Here is a 16,408-nt window from a genome sequence, read left to right as displayed (position 1 = left end):
AGCATCGCTGTCTGAGTGCAGGAGGAGCAGGCAGCAGGGAAAGCAGCGAGAGAAAGGTGCAGGGCAGACACTGGTGCAGGTAGAGGGCCCACAGGAGCCCACCACGAGCCCTCAGGATGGCCCTCACTGCCCATCACCCGCAGAGCTCACGAGGTTTTGCTGGGCTCAAGTTGTGCCAGGCTTCCTGCGGGCACAGGGGCCAGAGGGTCCGTCCCGTGGCCCACATGCTGGTGCTGCCACGGGCGGAGGGAAGGGCTCGCCGCAGCGCCCGGTGATCGCTGCTCTGCAGCCGCGGAGGGAAGCAGAGCTGCTCACACGGCTCCGGCAGCCAGGGAGGGAGGGAGGGAGGGGGAAGGCACCCACCAGCCGTAGCCGCCGAAGGAGACGCTGCGCTTCCTCTGGAACATGTTGGTAGCTCGGAGCTTCCAGGGCGCTGCGGCCACGGGGACAGCGGCGATGGGACAGCGGCAGCCGTGTGCGGACGGCCGGAGCGGCGCCTGCTGCCGGTGTCGGGGCGCTGTGCCGGGGCGGGGGGACCCCAGCACGTCCCGGTCAGCCGCCCCAGCACGGCCGCGCTTGCACACGCGCACACACAAACACCACAGAAAAAAGTCATTTCCTTTTCTTTTCGTGGCCACAGGCTTTTCGCAACCTCACGCTGCAAATATCGTATTTCTCCTAATGGCGGGACCACCAGCAGTGCCGCATGAGCAGCGGGGCTGAGCCGCGGACGCCGTGTCACCCACAAACATCGCGCCCTGCGGCTGCCCCAACCACTCGGGCCCGGTCCAGAGGGTCACTGGCGGCAGCGGGGTGCTCTGCCTTTCCCTCCCTGCCCCCGAAATGGTAGCGCTGCAGTCACAGCACCAGGCTGGCTCCCCGGTAGGGGAACCTCCACTCACCGCTCCAGTGCCCCTCAGGGGACATCCCACTAAAGGCATCAAACCTCAATAAGCAAAACCCCATCATTTCATCCCTCATGGCAAACAGATCCCACCATCCCAGAGCCCAGCCAGGCGTCTCCCACTAGCTCCCATGCAGCTGCCTGTGCCACACAGGCATCTTCTGGTTCCTCAGCAGCTCTGTAAGACTGAAGTGGCATTTGCCACCTGACCACCACCCACCCCCCCGTCCTTTAACAGCCAGGCTTCAGAAATCCGATGGAAATGGAAATGCTGACATCTAGCTGGGTGTGAGCTGCCATCTATCACAAACACCAAGAAAACAGATGCTGTTCCCTGCACCACGCCTTAGGCCACAGCAGAGCCGTGGGGAGGTGAGCCCGGCTGCAGGGGTGTGTGTGATCCCCAGGTGCCCTCTCACCTTTCACCTCTCCAAACCAAACACCAGCGCCCACCTGCACCCACTCAGAGCGGGGCTACGCCAGGGGATCACCCTCTGCCGGTCCAGGTGGGGAGGAAGGTGGGAACGCCGAGCCCCCCTAGGCAGTGGAGAGGCAGGGGGAGCTGGGCTGGGGCCACAGCACAACATCAGAGCAGAGCCGCGCGCCGCAGCCAGGACGGGACGAGCTGCTCAGCCACGCATCCTCGGCCATGCCCACGGGGGCCAGGAGCTCATGTCCCAGAGCCAGGGCAGCTCAGAGGCCAGAAAGAGCCTCTGACTGCCCAGGTCCAACCAGATCACTCACCTCCCACCCCAGAGAACCAAGCCAACGCCTGGTGCAGACTCACAGCATTCCCTTGCCCTGGCACTCCACGCAGTGCTGGCTCCTGGGTCAGAGGCAGCTCTAGCCCCGCATTCTCATCCAAGCACCCAAAAGCTTTAAATTGAGAGCCATTTGAATTCTGTCTGATGTGTGAAAGAGGTGGGGGGAGAGAGAGTATAGGGAGCTGGAGACAGAAATCACTCAACTCCAGGGAAAGAACTTGGACTGAAATCCAGCTATTTCAACTCCTACTTCTCTGCCTACAGCCCTAAAGGGATGAAACGATGGAAATTCTTTGAATTTCAGAGCTCTTAAAGACATTATTTTAAAAAACCCCAAAACCATGCTGCAGGCTTTGAAGCCATAATTCAGGTACTACAAAATATCTGGAGCAGTCATTTGCTTGGAGCACATTTGTTCCTGGCTTCATGATCTGTGTCAAAGCTCTGCATCTACAGCAGTGTGACGTTATCCTCTCACTTCATCTTCCCCCAGGTCATGTCTTCCTTACATTCCTCCCAGCTGATTTCTGCCCAGCTCTGCTGAACTGCTCACAATTAACATGTCCAAAAATAAAAGGTCCAGGTATAGCCAGGCCCATTGAAATGAGACCCAGCAGAGCCCTGCGTGCAGAGTGTGGGACAGGGAGGGATAGTGGCTGTGGGAAGCACTGACCTTAGCTGGTACTGCACCAGGAACAACTTGGAGCGCCCCAGAGAGAAGGCCAGCTTAGACCTTCCCCCTGCAGCACCATCTACTGTGTCTTGTTCTGCTGCTTCGGCCCTGTGCCAACTCGTGGCTGCCAGAGGTGACAAGGGAGCAGGAGGGGTGACAGGGACACACACAGCCAGGCAGGACCTGACTCCCCTTTGCCAGGAGGCCACCTCAGTCAGTAGGTCATAATCACTACCACAGCTCTTCCTCGTGTCATGCTAAAGCACAGAGTAACCCCACACCTGCCCCAGGATTTCGGAGCACAAGAGGGCAGGACCCTGGGATGGCCATAGGGAAACATCTCCATTTCCTGCTGTCCAGGAGGGTGTGGGGCAGCCCCTGCACAAGCCCACGCTGCTCCAGCACCTGGGAATACCTGTGGCTGGCAGTGGTGGAAATGGAAATCTTCCTGCTGGCAGGCCCCAGGGCCGCATCAGCCACCACAGATCCAGGTGACAAAATGCATTTGAACCAGGAAAAGGTTAAAAATATACCAAGGACCCAACCTCAGCTTCCCCGAGGCCACCAGCCTCCCTCACTCCCGGGTACCACACCACCGCCTGCCCAGCACCATCTCACCCGCAGGGGCGTGCCTCCAGAAATAGTCTCTGCAATGACATTTTCTCACTTCCCCTCTTCCCCCTGAGGTATTTCACACAGGCTCAAAAACAAAAAGGAAAAAACCTTCCTCCTTTCAGAGCAGGCACAGGCAAATCATAACCGAGCAGCCAAAATTAGGGAACAAAACCCTGGGGGAGGACGACTCCTCAGTACCATCTGCACCAGTCTAAATTAACATCTCCCAGGGGCCTCTGCCAGAACCAAGATCCCATTGCTCTGACCCAACCTGGTGAGCAGCCCCTGCCTACTGGGAACAGTGCCACACAGCTGGTGGCACCTCAGAGCAGGATTGTGCCCAGCAAGGGCAGCATAATTCTTCTCTTTCTTACTGGGGTAAGTGACTGATTGCATCATTAGTGCCTTAATATTGCCTGCGGCACTCTGAGGGCATTCAGCTTCCTATTATGATTCTAAAGAAGGTTGTGGACACCCAGAAATATTAGATTTTGTCCTGACAGGAAGAACATGCCGTGCACATCATCAGCCTGACCTACAGAGCAAAGGAAAACAGTGTCCAAATTACTTCTGACTCAGTTCATGGAATATTTAAAACACTATTTTCTCCCCTTTATGTTACTGCCAAAGTGAAAAGAGAAACTTGATGTCTTAAATGCAGCTTCCCACAAACGCCAGCTTGCTCTCAGGGGTGGCTCTTCACTGCCCAACAGCTTCAGAAGGACTGAGAGGGCTCCCTCAGCCACCACACTGAGGAGGGGAGGCCGTGTCACCCAAGAGGAGAGCTTCAGACAAAGGACAGGAAAGCCAGAGGCCTGCCCAAGCCCATGCACAGCTGCAAACCAGGCTCCAGCTCCTCTTCCACATTTTCAACAAACCACTGATGGCTTGTGGACTCATCCCCATGTCCAAAGTGATCTGATCATTCCTGCTCATTTCTGTGGAAATAGCTAAAAAACAGATCCTGGAGGAAGCCACCATGCGACCTGCAAAGTATCACTTCTCAGGCAGCTGGCACAGAGGGACACTTACAGCCAGGTACGGCAGCACCAGCTTTCCCAGCAGCCAGGGACCAGCCAGCACAGAGGAGAGAAACCCAGGAAACCGCCAGGAGCTGGCTGACAACCCAGGCCCGTGCTGGCCAGGTGCCTGTGCCCCCCACAGCCCCGCTGGTCTCTCCCACCATCACATGAACCAGCTCTTGGCTGCAGAGGGACACAGATCATGTCTCATCACAGCCCTGTATGCAGAAACCTGTCACACAGGCTCCCAGGCACACTGAATTCTTCTCAGCCCACCATGAATTTAATGTACAGAGTTGCTTGTGTTCTCAAGTCCACCCATTTTAGAGTCCTGCCTTGCTAACAAGGGCATGATATTTCTCTCTCAGGAAAAGGCATGAAAAGGCTCTCTCTAGGAAAAGCCTGTTCAAGCACACAGATTTTCTGTGCCTGTTTTCTGCACCTCTTCCAACCACCCCCTTCCCATGCCAGGGGAGCCTGAGGGAGGATGCTTCAGGGAAGCAGCAGAGGCTCTCATCCTCACGCACTCTGCCTCCCAGGATCCAGCAGGAAGGTTGCTCTGTGCATCCCGACAATGCTCACGTGGGTGCCTCGCACAGGATGCTCCACAGACAGGGCAGGCACCACTGGCCCCTCCGTGCTCCCCTCTGTGCCTGGTGGCATCCCTGCTGCAGCCAGACGAGCAGCTGCCATGCCAGCACCAGGTCCCTGGGCACTGTCACCATGGCTACCTGCATATCCACTGCACATCCCACACTGCATGGAGGAGCAGGAGCTCGCTGCTGTTTGTCCAGGCAGCGCAGGGGCTGGTGGAGGGAGGATGCATTGGGGCAAACCTCCCACAAAAACCTGTTCCCAGTGGCAGGCTGGCACTGGCAGCTGCTCCAGGAACCAGAGGGCTTTTAGCCCAATTCACACAACAAACACAGAGCAGGGGGATGGCTGCAGCCAATGAAGAAATTGTGGAGAGACAGAAAAAGAACAGCTTAAACTGAAAACCAGGGCTGTGAAAATGTGGGGGCGGGATGAAAGAAAGCATGGGAATGAGAGAGACCTGAACATGCTTTGGCTGGAAATTAGGAGGTTTCTAATCTTCAATACAATCACCCTCTGGAACAGTTTCCTAATAATGGAAATAAAGGAACAAAAAAAACCCCAATCCCCTAACTGAGACACAGAACACTTGTGAAGATGTTACACAAGATGGTAAAATCTAGTGTAAAGTGTCCCTGTCCATAGGAGGGGGTTTGGAACTGGATGACCTTTATGGTCCCTTCAATCCAAACCATGCTGGGATTCTATGATTCTGTGATGGCCCCAGCAGCAGGGCACTGGGCTCACTGACCCAGCGTGTGTCCTGGCACCTTCCCCTGACAAGGGCTGTTCCTCTCAGACCTGCCTGCCCTGACCCCGGCCTCAGCAGCAGACGGGGAATCGGTGGCTGCCCAAGGCTGAGCTGCGCTGGCACAAGGTCAGACCTCAGCAGCCAGGGCTCAGGTTTGAGGCCAAACCCGTGCGTGGACACTCTGAGGGTGTCAAACAAGGCACATGTGGCTTGGACTTGAGCTTCTCCACATCCTGCTACCTCCTGCCAACATCACCTGTCTTTTTCAACCATTTTGTGTGGGTTTTGCAAGAGCCGGGCTGAAATCAAATCACAGTCAAGAAACAGTCTTTCTGGTATCCAGCTTGGAGGCAGATGTTAACTCCAAGCAGGGATTCATCTACCCCCACAAAACTGCAAAACTGTCTGTGGAGAATGAGCTGTTTTTATCTCCTGGAAAAAATGTCTCTCCTCCTGTTGCTGCTGAAGTCCTGTTCCTGTTTCCACAGAAGCAGCAGCTACCAACCAGCAGAGCATCGGAGCAGGTACACAACAGGCAGCAGCAGCAGAGGGCCTCTCTGAGCAGCCCCCAGGACTCTGCTACCATACAGATATGCTTAGGGGTGAAGGGAAGGGAGGATGATAAAACAAACAAGCAAAGAAAAAGGCGATTTTGCTGGTATGGTTATCATCTCTAGTGGGAGGAACCGGCAGCAGAGGGAGAATGCAGTATCTGTGAAACGTGGTGTGTGCAAGAGCAGCCTGCTGCCTGCAACCACACTGTGTGTTGGATCTGGATTTAAACTCTTTGGCGTGATTCCAACCCTCAATAAATCGTGCCTTGTGGACAGATATTATGTCCCTTCTGCTACTAAAACAACAAGCAGTCTTAAACAAAACAGCAGAGCCTAGAGCATGCATGAAACGGCAGAACCTGGCATGATCCATCCCACAGCCTGCATTCACCAGGGATGCAAGCAACACCTCACACAGCACTCACAGGACCTGTGCAGCTCCACGCCAGGCACACCGGTGCCCTGCCTGTGGGAATGAGCAGGACGAAGGGAAAGGCTCAGCCTGGTGAGCAGACATTGCGCCGCTTCCCTGTCAGGGATGAGCTGCAGCCTCGCACAGGGGCAGTGGTGGGGAGCAGCAGACTGGTGTGGGGCATGCAGGGAGGCTCAGACGCCCCTTTTCTGTGCAAACACCTGGGGCTCCCCAGCCGAGGAGGTGCCCGGGGTAGGCAGGACAAAGCCCCCCGCATGCCGCCGGACCCCACCACGCCGAGCCCCCGGGCAGAGCCCAGCACGGACTGCTGGAAATCGCCTCCTCGAGTGGTCAATATTTAAGAGCGGTGCTGGCAACCATTTCACCGTCCTCCCACACACGTCCACCGTCCCCAGCCCTAAGCCTCCGTACAGCCCCCGGTTCCAGGCCCCAAGCCCCTGCCCTGGCTCCGCGGCTCCGAACGCAGACGGAGAAGCCGAGAGTCGCGAAGGCACCTCCGCTGCGTGTCCCCCGCGGGGCTCCCCAGCCAGGAGCACGTACGTACCGCCGAGGATGGAGCCCGCAGCCCGCGCCGTGCCCGCCGCTCCGCCTGCGGATCCCGCCGCGGTGGCGGAGCCGGCCCAGCGCGGGGCGGTGCGGGGCGGAGCGGGGCGGAGAGGAGCCGTGCGGGGCGGAGCGGGGCGGAGAGGAACCGTGCGGGGCGGAGCGGGGCGGAGAGGAACCGTGCGGAGTCGTGCGCGCTCCCCGCCCGCCGCCGCGGGCCCGCGGTCCCGCAGGCTGCGGGGGCAGAGCCGACTCCTGCCGCCCTGTCCTGCCCCGTGCCCTGCCCTGTCCGAGGGGCCCACAGGCAGCAACACGCCCTGGCCGTGGCTGCCTCCTCCTCGCCATCCCACCGAGCATCCCCGTGCCGCAGCAGTGCCCGCGGCTGCTTTGCCGAGCCAGAGCTTACACTTGGGCTGCCCTGGGAGACAAACATTTTATCCCAACGAGAGAGATACAGACACCTCATAACTGGCCGCTCGTGTCCTACAGACTCTTCAGACGGCTACAGGTAACTTCCCGGGGGAAACTTCCAGGAAGCTTTTCCTCTGAGAAGTCAAACGAATCCAGTGAAAATAACCCCCACGGGAAATCAAATGAATCTAGTGAAGTTAACCCCAACAGCACTTAACATTAATTATAAATGATGTTGCAGGCATTTCAGTTGCATGTGCCAAATGAAACCTGCATATCAGGGGTGAGGCTAACACAACTTCTGAAAGCAATTTGCAAAAATTAGTTAAAATCAATAAACAGCACAGTCATTCCAGTGTTTAGAAAGCCTCTCCAGCGGCAGGCAGAGGAATTCCCACCGCGGGAAGCAGATGGCAGCAGTAAGCACGTATGCCGTGGCTCCTGCCGAGAACAGTCGGCACCTCCCTCACGCCCCTGGAAGTGTGTCCCAGGTGTGAATGTCACCTCCTTCCATCCCAACCCTGCTTGCCCTGCATGGAGTACCCACAGCTCTCCCTGTCCTGGGAAATCCAAGTCTTTTGGACACCTCCTTCCTCTGCAGCCACCCTCCCACTCTTGTTCCCATCCATGCAATTCCAGGCAGACAAATACTTCAGGGCTTTAAGGGCTCTTGGAGAAAAACTGCTGCTGAAATGGAGAGGGAAGAGCTTTTAGTGTCACAGCCACTCAGGGACTCAGCATGTTCCAAAGCTCTTTGCAGGGCAGAGAACAGATGCTACTCTCTGTGTGTCTGGAGGCCAATGAGGCTTTTGTGTTAATGCTGTTTGATCATCAAACACGGGATGGGAACCGACAGTGATGCATATGCATCAGCAGGGAGACCCACAGCACACGCCCGGGATGTGGCTCCCAAGGGCAGAGTTTAAGCACCGAACAAAACTGAGGGATCAGAACAGATATTTTCCAATGATCGCTGATGGCTGGGGGAAACACAGCCCCTGGCTCCCATGTGTATTTTAAGTAAATCTCAAGTGCTGCATGCATAAAGCAGATCCTCAACCAAAAGCATGAGGGGGACCACAAGAAAAGTTTGGGCAGGCAGGTAGTTTGTCTTTTCACTGCTTTAAACTAAATAGCGTTTATGTGGTGTTTGCAGCTCCTGGTGCAACTGCTGTGCCTTGAACTTTATTTTAAAGCAAAGCCCAAGATTTTCATGTATCACAGGGCTCCAGCCTGTGAGGCCCACATCAAAACCACAAGGGCTTGTGAAAGAGCAAGCATTAGGGAATGTGCCAGTGCTCCCCACAGTCCCCCTTACCTGCTGGGGGAGCCCAGGTCTGCCCGGCTGACGATGCGGTGCTGGTGGGGCGAGTAGAGCCACTGGAAAGCCGTCAGCGTCCTCTCCTCAATGCGAAAGCGGCCTTCTCGCACGTACCTAAAAATAACATCAAGAGAGACTGAAATATTCATCAGCCCTGGATTGCGGGGAGGGAGCGGCAGGACGCAGGGGCGGCTCGATGCAGGAGCGGCTGGCTCGGCAGTGCCACGCAGAGCCAGCATCCCACAGCACCACGCTCCCCAGTGGGAGCAGAAAATCACTTTACAGCCCAGCTGCCTGCATCCCTGTGCCACCCCCATCCCTCACTGTCCACCAGCCCCTGCCCCTACAGGCACAGGGGCATGCCTGGGACAGGGCATCCCTTGAGACCGGACCCCAGGGAGGGGACCCTGCACCCTTCATGGGTATCTGTGGGGCTGCTGCCAGCTGCAACCCCTGTACAGCCCCCAACCCACTCAGGGCCCTCAGACCAGACCCACAGGACCCCATAACCACCATGTGCAGGAAAGCAAAGAACAAACATTTCCAAAGCAGCGCAGGACATTCCCCTGTAGAGCCCCAGGGGACAGAGGCACAGCACCCCCTGCTCAGCACCATTGTCTTGGAATACAGCCTGCTCCCAGCACCCAGGCACCCCCATCCCCAGGCTGGCTCCAAGGCCAAGCTAAGGCCTTTCTAGCATCACTTCAAATGCCAGGCCAGATGTTGAGGCTTATCAAGTAATAGTTGAGTGAATTGATGTTTATGAATCTGATTAGAAGAGTATGGGTATGAGCAAAATTCTGGTCACTGCAGTTGTTTCCATCTTTTGGAACAAAATCCTGCTGCTTGCTTCCATCCCAGTAGCCAGCTGCACTTCACACACAGTCCTCTGAACATGAAATTTCATCAGCAAGTAATGAATAAGTTAATTATTAAAGCCCCTGTAGCACTAATTGGAGACATACACATGCACAGCTGCAGCATCCATGAACCTCAGCCAGAGCTGGAGAGGGCTCCTGTCCCTTCCTCTGCATATGGATGCTCCAGGGGGTTCATTCTCAATGTTAACTGCAGGGAAGTGCCCACACTGTGTGGATGGGGCCAAGGGGATGTTCCACAGTGCCATGAGCTCCCCACTTGCTGCTGCTGGGCTCTGCAACCTGCCTGAGCCCACTCAGCCCAGCTCAGCACTGTGGGTCCTGTGGAGCTGGGGGCAATGACAGTGCAGGAACTGAGACTTTGCACTGCAGCTAAAGGAAACCCAAAATGCTCCCTGAGCATCGCCAGCACAGAGTGACCTGCCAATTTTCTACTTAAAAGCAACCAAGCACAGTGCAATGCCAGTGCTCCCTGCAGCTCTGGTATATGAGAATTCTGCACAGAGCAGAGGCAGGGAAGCCAGAGTGTCCCTTGGGAAGTGGGGGTGAGGCAGTGGGGATGCAGAACAGCCAGGCCACAGCTGCTATAACAGTTTGTCCAAGTGTGTGAGGGAAAAAAGTGTCCTTGTCTGCAAGGAGCAGGGGAAAGGGAGAGAGAGAAGAAAAGTTTCAGTGCCTCCCACTCTACCTACTTGCCCGGGTTTGTGGGGCTCCCTCCCACAGCTGGGGCGCTGGCACCCAGTGCCGGCCTGGCTCGGGCTCTGCTCCCGCCCAGGGACCAGCCCGGGCCCCGTCCCAGCGCTGCCATCAGCATCCCCACCGAGCCATCCAGCCACAGCCTGGCATCGCCGCAGCGCCCTGCTCAAAAGTCACAAGCTTCGGACGTCACAAACTGCACAATTCAACATAAAAGAACACAGACAAAGCTTGTTCTCAATGTCAGCCCATCCCGGCTACTCCGGGCACAGACAGTGCCCTGTTCCAAGCCCCGTCCCCGCACGCCAGAGATTGGAGGAGCCTCAGCACGCCACGCGATCCCGGGGACTCCCCCGGAACCAGGAGACCTCGGCCTCCCCGGCACGCTGCTGCTCCCACGCTTCCTCCTCAGCGGGCAGGACCTTTTCCCAAGCGCAAAAAGTCTTCTAGATCAGAGTCTTCTACCTCTGCCAGCGATCCCCCTCCCAGCACGGACCCGCCCCCTCCCTGCACCCCCATGTGTCCCCCCGGCTGCAGCAGCCGCCCCGCCGGGAGCCCCGCTCCAGCCGGGAGCCCCTCTCCAGCCGGGAGCCCCGCTCCAGCCGGGAGCCCCGCTCCAGCCGGGAGCCCCGCTCCAGCGCCCCTCGGAGCGCCCTGCAGCGTCCCAGAACCAAGGCGAGGTCCCGTGTCCCCTCAGCCCTACCCAGCCCGGGTTCTCCTCCTCTCCTGGGCTGAGAGCATCCCCCACGCTACAGCCCAGACCCCCTCTCCAGCTGAGCCCCTGCCGCTCTCCAGCTCGGGTCCCCCTTGCCGAGAAAGCCGGGACTCCCCGGGCCCGCCGCACTCACCAGCGCACCAGCTCCCACCGCCGCTCCCCCGCCGCCTTGCCCGAGGCCATCCCGGGGGTCCCGCCGCCCGGGAGGGGCCCGCAGACCCCGCTCGGAGCCGGCGGTGACTCCTCAGCCCCGGCCCCGGGCTCGGGCGGCTGCGCCGGTTCCTGCGCTCCCGCCCCCTCCGGCGCCCGGGGGGACCCGGGGGGGCTGGCCCCGGGCAGGTGCGGGGGGGCCGCACCGCTCTGCCCGGTTATGTAAAGCGTTATGCAATGCCCCCACCGGGACAGCCCCGACGGACACACAACGGCCCCGGTGCCTCTCTGCGGACCCCGGAGTCTCGCACCGACCAGCCGGATCCCATCCGGGGCTCTGAGGAAACGTGCGTTCCCAGCCTGTTAAACACTTACAGCAGGTCCGCGCTGAGCATCCCAAAGTGTCTCGGGAACAGCCACGGGGAAAAGAAACCCCAAAGCGGGGCCCTGACATCCTGGCCCTCCCCAAGCCCCCCACTCACCCAATCCCTCACAAGCGCGCAGGGGGAGCAGAGGCCACACCCGCACAGTCTGGGGGCTGGACCCCGCCCCTGGCTCTGTCACGGTCCTTGCTCGCTTTAAGAGCACCCACCCAACCCACCTGGCAGAACTGGGAGAACTATTCTCCCGTAAATTCAAAGTAAAACCTGCCTGAGCCGGAGTTTCCCTCCCAGAGTCCCTGGGCGCAGCAGGGGGCTCAGGAAGGAAACCACACATGTAGTCAGGTGTTACTTTAAGGAGCTTTAAACCACATTGAAAGCTGTTTCCCAAAAACGGTGTTCCGGCCCTAAATCCTCACTTTTCTGATCTTTGAGAACTTAATTTCACAGCTCAACAAACCCAGGTGGTGCATCCACAACAGCTTCATTTAAAGCAAATAGCATTAATTACTCAAGTAAATTCCTATTATTTTTAAGTCCTGCTGTTGTTGGGTGCAAACACATCTGAAGGGCATTGATGCTTCCTTGCAGCTGGGGAGCAGAGGTTGCTTAGCCATGGTAGCTAGAGAGGCTGTACCTTGCCTGGGCCACAGAAGGGGAATTCAGATAAGAGTGTCCCAAACCTGGGAAGTGATCTGCCTTCCAGAGGGGCTGTCATCTCCTACAATTTATGGGCTGAAGGCTGGAGAGGACAATCTACCCAAAGAGAACATGTCCACGTGCCAGGTGGGCAGCTGGTAGGTGAGATCCCCCCATGGGAGCCCAGCAATTGGCCCTCATGTGTGTGTCAGCTGAAACGGTGGCCAGGAAATCACTGGTACATCACATTTGATGGTCAGGCAGCTCTGGGCTCAGTGAGGCCGCGCTCGACAGAGCCCGAGAGCCGTAAAGAACCCCACACTTGTAAATGGGGAGAGAGCTCACAGGGACAGCCGAGCTGGTCCCACTGCTCCCACCATTCTCACTGCCCTCAGCAGAGCCCTGGCTGAGCCTTCACTGGCACTGACCCCAGCCTCAGCTTCTCCCCAGCCCCTGCACCAGCTGCAGGAGGTCACGGGCAGGGAAGCAGTGACGGGATGGACTCGAGGGATGAGAGAGAGGCCAAGGACGAAGCAGAGGAGAGGCTGAAGCTCGCCCTCCTGCCCCTGCAGCCCCTGAGCTGATCCACCCCAGCTTCATCACAACAACTTTTACAGACCTGGGAGATCTAAAAATAAGAACAACTTTCATTGAAATTTTTTTTCTCATTTTTAAACCATGAGAAAATTAAAAATTGGACTGTTCACATATCACATACGCACTAACACAGAGGAACAAATTGCATTGCTTAGCTCAAGCAAATATCCTTACGAGTAGATTTTCCAATCCCTGTGGAAATGTTAAGCTAATGTTAAATTTATTAAAACCCTCTAGCTTTTAGCCTTTAGACTTTAAGGATCTTCTTATTAGGTTCTTCAAAGCAATTAGAAGACACATACACACTACATTTCAATTAGGTTGAAAAATAATATCTGAGGCAAAGTTAAACTCGTTTATAAATTAAATGCAAAAATCCCCCTAATAATTAGCTCGAGGGTGGAGGGGGAAAGCTCTGGTCTCAAAGCACTCCCATAGCCACCCTGGAAGGGCACAGGATTAACCCCAGTGCATATGGGATGCAGCTGCCATTGGGAATCAGCTGTTTGCTCCAGGAATCAGTCACCTCTGAAGGGACCTGGGTTTTCCCAGCACAGGCCCATCCAGACCTGCATGCAGAGGCTCCATCCCTCAGCTCCTCTGGCAGCCCCAGGAAGGAGGGATGGTGGGCAGGAGCAGCCCAGGTGCTGCCCGGGGCCGTCTCTGCCCGCTGACTGTGGCACGGTGTGGGATGGCTGCTGTCCTTACTGCCCCGCTCCTCCGGGCGAGGAGCTCGGCTAACGCGGGATCAACCAGGCAGCGTCAGAGCGAGACTCGGAGACCTGCGAGGACAGGACGAGGCCGTGGTGCCCAGCACATCCTTCCCCCGCAGGGCAGCAGGGCCGTGGCTCTGCCCAGCCCTCCCCGAGCCGCCTCCCGCCTGCCCAGCACCGGCTGCGGGGTGTCCGGCGCGGCCAGAGCGGGAACGCAGCCTGGCACGGCACGCACACGAACCCACACCCACACACGGGCACACCCATGCACACACGGACACTGACACAAGCACACACGGCCTCGCGGGTGCTGCCTGTACCGCTGCTGGTACCGCTTATCCTTACCGCAGCCGGTACCGCTGCCACGCCGGTGCCGCCGCCGGTGCCGCTGCCGGTGCCACTAGAGGTCAGTGCCGGCACGGAGCAGCGGCGGCGGCGGCAGCGCCGGAGCCCAGCCCCGCTCGGAAGAGCTGCCGCCTGCAGCCCCATCCGCAGTGCCCGCATCTCTCATCCCACGTCTCCGCATCCCGCACACTCCATCCCTACATCCGCACATCCCCACATTCCCCATCGTGCGTCCCCACAGTCTCCACCAGCCTCGAACCAGGGGAAAAGCCCGGCTGCTGCAGCAGAACCCGGAGCTGAGGCACCCGGTGGGTGTCCCCAGGTCTGCTGTCCCGCGGGTCACCGTGAGCAGGGGCTGCCAGCGCTCTCACCGAGGCACACGGCTGTGAGATGTCTCCCAGCTGGGGTATGGCAGGCAAGGAGCTGACTGCCTCTACCCAACTGCCTCTGGAGCTCAGTCACACATCTGAGGTGGCAGCAGGGACCCTCCAATTCCTCCTGAATTGGTATTCCTGCCATTTTTGCCTCACTATACTGTAACCTCAGACTTGCTTGAGAAGGAGCTCCTGTCTCTTGAAGCAAGCAGGGAGTGGGGAAGAGTTGTAGCATAACTGCAGTGCAGGACATCACAGTGACTGGAAGCATCAGCAAAGGGACTGCCACATCATGTCCTGCTCGAGAAAGCTGCCAGTGAAACCAGTCAGTTGTGGAACTGGTGATGGGAAACTGGTGATAAGCAGCCTGTGTGCACCAGAGTGACCCCAAGTTGCCAGGTGCACACTGTGGAGGCAGCCGACATTTCCTGTGCCATGCTGGGTGCAGAGGATGCGCTGCCCTCTGCTGCTGTCCCGCCCGGCAGGCTGCATCCAGGAGCGATGACCTCATTTACAGAGCAGCTCTCTGCCCCTGAGTGCCTGACCTTGACTGCAGGCTTGTCTTTTATCCAGTGGAAAATCAATGAAAATTGTACAAACCTTGTGAAACATGATGCACTCAGACATTCCCCCTCTCTCCTGCCCCCACCTCCCGTCTGTAGCTCACTGCTGCTCAAGTTAGCACACAAGTTAAAGAAGACACAACGAGACATTAAAAACATCCACACACCCCAAACCTGGCACACTGCCCTGAGAGGGACAAGTGACACCGTGGCAGGTGAGGGTCCCAAATGGGTGAGAGGGGCTCCACATGAGACAGTGCTGCTCTGAATCAGAAAGGCTGCACTCTCCCCCTTTGTGCAGGCATCTGTGACCTCTCAACAACTACTGGTTTCAAGAAGAACACACTTTTCAGAGAACACGAGTTGAGAGGAGGCCCACATAGAGTTGGCATGGGTGAGCACTGAAGCTCTCTGCTGTGCTGTCTGGGGCTGCAAGCAGATCTGTCTGAATAACTTATTGCAAATTAGCTTCTTGTGTGTGCATGTACAGACCTTCAGACCACACTGCTTATCTTTTCTCCTGATTTAATAATTTCTTTCTTTGTGTGAACTAAACTTAGTCTCCACAGATGAGCCCTAACACCAAGCCCAGCCTTTCTCTGCTAACAGAAACAACTGGCCAGGCTGGACCCCACCACTGTGCATCAGGTGAGGGTCCAGTCCTCAGCCTTTACTATGCAGAGATGTCACAAACTTTCTGTATCACACCTGAAGTGTGTGCTTTGCTGCAGGCACAGGGCACTCTCTTGGCCACAGTATACCCTCACTGGATCTGTGGAGCACCAACACTCACTCAGAGCCTGGAGGCATTCAAGGGGAGGGAAGGATGAGGCATGGCAGAATGATACCACCGACCATACTCTGTGAGCTCCCCTAAACCTCCTCTGTGTGCTGGTTGTACACTGGGATATGCGAGATTGCAGCAGTTCTAACAGGGATTCGGCAGCACAATTCAGCAACAGAGCAGGAGCACTGCACTTTGAGGCACATTTGGGTTTAAGGGGACGGGAGTCAGCAGACTGTCAGCTGATGGGGAGGACGCTACCATTTCCCTGTGCCGTCACTGCCGTGCAGCTTGGAACAGGCCACCGCATCCCAGCCTGCCTGCCGGCACAGAGGCGCAAAGGATTGAGTCATCCTTCAGCGTGAAGCCCCAGCTGGTCTGGGCACCACAAACAAAAGGCACGAAAAATCAGTAGCCACTCGAGTAAACAAGTTTTTCTCATCATCTCTCTGACCACATGTTCGCTAGTGTCCCGGCCCGCATTTGACTCGCATCCCCCCGTGGCGGTGACACTGCAGGGACACGCGGCCGCTGCCCGCTGCCTTCCCCACAGACACAGAGCCCCCGCTCTGACCCCCGGGGGCTGCTCGGGGGCCCCCGCTCCGGCCTCGGGCTTCAGCACCGCGGACAGCGGCGGGGAGCGGCGGCCCGAGGATCCCGGGGAGGGAGAACGGGGACACGACGGTCCCCGGGGAGGGACACACCGGCCTCACCGGAGGTCCCGGGGAGCGAGACCGCGAGGAGCGGGACCCAGCCGCAGAGAGCGTCCAGGGGAGCGGGAGCGGGGCTCCGAGGGTCCCGGGGAGCTGAGCCCCGCTTCGCTGCATGTCTCGGGGATCGGCGCCGCAGCCCCCGTGCGGCTGCTCCGGCAGCGGCTCGGCGCGGCCCGGCCCCGGGGCACGGCCCCCAGCGCGGGGCTCTGTCCCCGCGGCCGCTGCCGCCCGCCCCGGCGGAGCTCCCCAGTTCCGGTCACGTTGCCGCCTGTTTAC

At 57.9% G+C, this 16,408-nt stretch overlaps 1 protein-coding gene across 10 annotated transcripts in view; it reads right to left on the bottom strand.

The window, feature by feature from the left end:
* Positions 1-11,589, bottom strand: part of RAP1GAP2 (RAP1 GTPase activating protein 2) — a 53,711-nt gene extending 42,122 nt beyond the window's left edge. For 2 of the 10 annotated variants that reach the window (XM_063402975.1, XM_063402991.1), the window contains exons 1-2: positions 11,008-11,160; positions 8,583-8,699 (exon numbers count right to left, since the gene is read on the bottom strand). In XM_063402975.1, the coding sequence (XP_063259045.1) occupies positions 8,583-8,699; positions 11,008-11,057 (167 nt within the window). In that variant the 5' untranslated portion in view covers positions 11,058-11,160. Of the gene's footprint in view, positions 1-363; positions 546-6,854; positions 6,949-8,582; positions 8,700-10,155; positions 10,293-11,007; positions 11,161-11,399 lie in introns of those variants that run through there. The other 8 variants (XM_063402970.1, XM_063402972.1, XM_063402982.1 and 5 more) reach the window with 5 other exon arrangements.
* Between the last annotated feature and the right edge of the window lie 4,819 nt (positions 11,590-16,408).

This window comes from Prinia subflava, chromosome 8 (assembly GCF_021018805.1).
Source record: "Prinia subflava isolate CZ2003 ecotype Zambia chromosome 8, Cam_Psub_1.2, whole genome shotgun sequence".
Classification (NCBI taxonomy): Eukaryota; Metazoa; Chordata; class Aves; order Passeriformes; family Cisticolidae; genus Prinia; species Prinia subflava.
Note: the sequence above shows the minus strand (reverse complement) of the source record. Positions and strands in the feature narration are given on the sequence as shown.